This window comes from Colobus angolensis, unplaced genomic scaffold (genome assembly GCF_000951035.1).
Source record: "Colobus angolensis palliatus isolate OR3802 unplaced genomic scaffold, Cang.pa_1.0 Scaffold83, whole genome shotgun sequence".
Classification (NCBI taxonomy): Eukaryota; Metazoa; Chordata; class Mammalia; order Primates; family Cercopithecidae; genus Colobus; species Colobus angolensis.
Genome location: NW_012122154.1, coordinates 2,223,531 through 2,226,148, shown reverse-complemented (window position 1 = coordinate 2,226,148; position 2,618 = coordinate 2,223,531). Strand labels below are relative to the sequence as shown.

Here is a 2,618-nt window from a genome sequence, read left to right as displayed (position 1 = left end):
AAGAAAGAGAGATAGAAAGAAAAAGAAAAAGGAGGACATGAGATGTAAAATGAATGCCAATGAAATAAGCTACACTTACTGCTGCTGTAATACAGTGCACCTGAGATTCATAATCTCCATTAATTATCACCAGTTCTATTCTCCCTTCACCCCTGGACAGCATTCTTCTTGGTCTAGATAATTGCTGATAGAGTAGCTCAGAACTTCCTTCCTGAAGGGTCTGAGCCTCTAGTTACTATACCACTGTCCTCTGTGATTGTTGTTCTTACTCATTTGTGGTTATTACTGGGCATGGACACACTATGAGATTCTGCAATGTTATGGGTTAATTCGTGTCCACCAAAATTCATACACAAATAGAATCATTTAAAATGTTATGTGACAAGACATGTTCATATTGGAAACATTTAGGTCTCTGATTAAATATGACTGATATCTATACATGGGGGAAATTCAGAGACAGTATGATATAGTAGAAAAATTATATGAAACACACATGGAAATGATAGACATCTTCAAGTTAAGGAGAAAGACTGGGAACAGATAGTTCCCTTGCAGCCTTCAGATGAAAATAACATTGCCAACGCCTTAATTTCAGACTAACAGCCTTTGGGACTGTGAAAAAATAAATTTAAGCCGCTTGGTTTGCCGTAATTGATCATGGCAGTGCTAGTAAATCAATATACTAAGTAAATCTTCTGAGGGATAGACATATTCTCCTACACTATATGGCTTGAGGATAATTACTCGTCATCAGATAGTAAGTCCTTTCCCTTGTGTGCTGCTCTGCTGATAGGAGGAGGCCAAAATGACTAGGTGATAAGGATTACTTTTGTTTATGACAAAGAAATAGAGAAGTAAATACTACATATTTTACTCACGTGAAGACTTTAAAAAGCCAAAAGTTATCTACTGGATTACAACTTGATAGAGTGATTAGCTGTCTTTGGGAATGAGTACGAGGATATAATTAGGAAAGAATGGGATTAATTTCTATTTCTTAACCTGGTAATGGGGCCATAAATATATTTACAATATAATACTATATCAAGTGGGAAATTAATACTTTGTATTCTTCTCAAATGAATGGTATACCTAGAAAATGTTTTAAACATGTTAGAATTCCACGATGAATCAGGTGTCATCTCAGCTCATCTAATTCCTTCATTAAAAAGAAATACGTAGAGAGAAGAAATGATGCTTACTTTGCTAGTCACTAGGTTGAAGGCTAGAAGCACAGCTCATACTCGTTGGCCTGAATCTCAACTAGTTATGTGATAGAAAGTCCTCCATTATCATCCCGGTAATCGCCACACTCGCAGACAAGTCAGAATGCATAGTCATTCCCAGGCATAGATTGTTCCATGTTGTCAAAATCCCAGTGGATTTCTCTGCATCCACCTGCTCTCCATCTGCTCTGCCACATGGAACACACTCTGCCAGACACCATCTTCCCAAGTGATGTTCAAAGAACTGAAAGACACAGGTGGTGTGGGTGGCACAGAGAGATGCCTGTTAGTCTTGAGTCAGAATTTGGTGGATGAGTAGTCTTGGGCCCAGGCATGGATTCCTTTTGTCATGGTAAGTAGATCAGCATCGTGCTTCTCCCCACAGACACTTCCCAGTCTACATACACCCAAAGGATGAGGCTGGGCAGAGAGAACTTCCTGAGCCTCCCAGATCACCAGGAACTATCACGTCACCAGACGATTGTCAGAGCAGGAATGATGCTGATGATGAGATGGGCTTCCTTTCATCTGAAACAAAGTTTCTATGAGTAATTCACAATTAAGAAACGGATTAAACACTTACTTTCAACAGATTAATAACTTTTAAGAAAGAACTTCCCCATTGACAATCCCAAAAGGACTGTGGAAAACAATGTAAACAGCAACAAGGAAATGTCCTTCTGATTGGTGGAAACTTTGGAGGCCAGGTGTATAAAAGGTCCAGATTGCAAGGGGTCATCAGATTCTGGGAAACTCACCTCTGAATAGAAACCCACCCTCCACCCCTGACACCATGACCAACTGTTGCTCCCCTTGCTGTCAGCCTACATGCTGCAGGACCACCTGCTGCAGGACCACCTGCTGGAAGCCCACCTGTGTGACCACCTGCAGCAGCACACCCTGCTGCCAGCCCTCCTGCTGTGTGTCCAGCTGTTGCCAGCCTTGCTGCTGCCAAACTTGCTATCAAAATACCTGCTGCCAGCCCACCTGTGTGACCAGCTGCTGTCAGCCTTCCTGCTGCAGCACACCCTGCTGCCAGCCCACCTGCTGTGGGTCCAGCTGCTGTGGCCAAACCAGCTGTGGGTCCAGCTGTGGCCAGACCAGCTCCTGTGCACCTGTCTACTGCAGAAGAACCTGCTATCACCCCACATGTGTCTGCCTGCCTGGTTGCCTAAACCAGAGCTATGGATCCAGCTGCTGCCAGCCCTGCTGCCGCCCAGCCTGCTGTGAGACCACCTGCTGCAGGACCACTTGCTTCCAGCCCACCTGTGTGTCCAGCTGCTGCCAGCCTTCTTGCTGCTGATCAAGTCCCAAGAGAACCACCATCCTCACACAACAACTTTCTGCTCAACTGACTTATCTTTTGGGGGACTAATTTACTTTGCTGCT

General features: G+C 43.8%; 1 protein-coding gene across 1 annotated transcript; it reads left to right on the top strand.

Annotated features, from left to right (window-relative positions):
• The first annotated feature begins 2,022 nt into the window (after positions 1–2,022).
• LOC105503061 (keratin-associated protein 9-2-like) lies at positions 2,023–2,532 on the top strand. Its single transcript, XM_011929792.1, has one exon. The coding sequence runs from the start codon at positions 2,023–2,025 to the stop codon at positions 2,530–2,532; it is 510 nt and encodes a 169-aa protein (XP_011785182.1).
• The last annotated feature ends 86 nt before the right edge of the window (positions 2,533–2,618 follow it).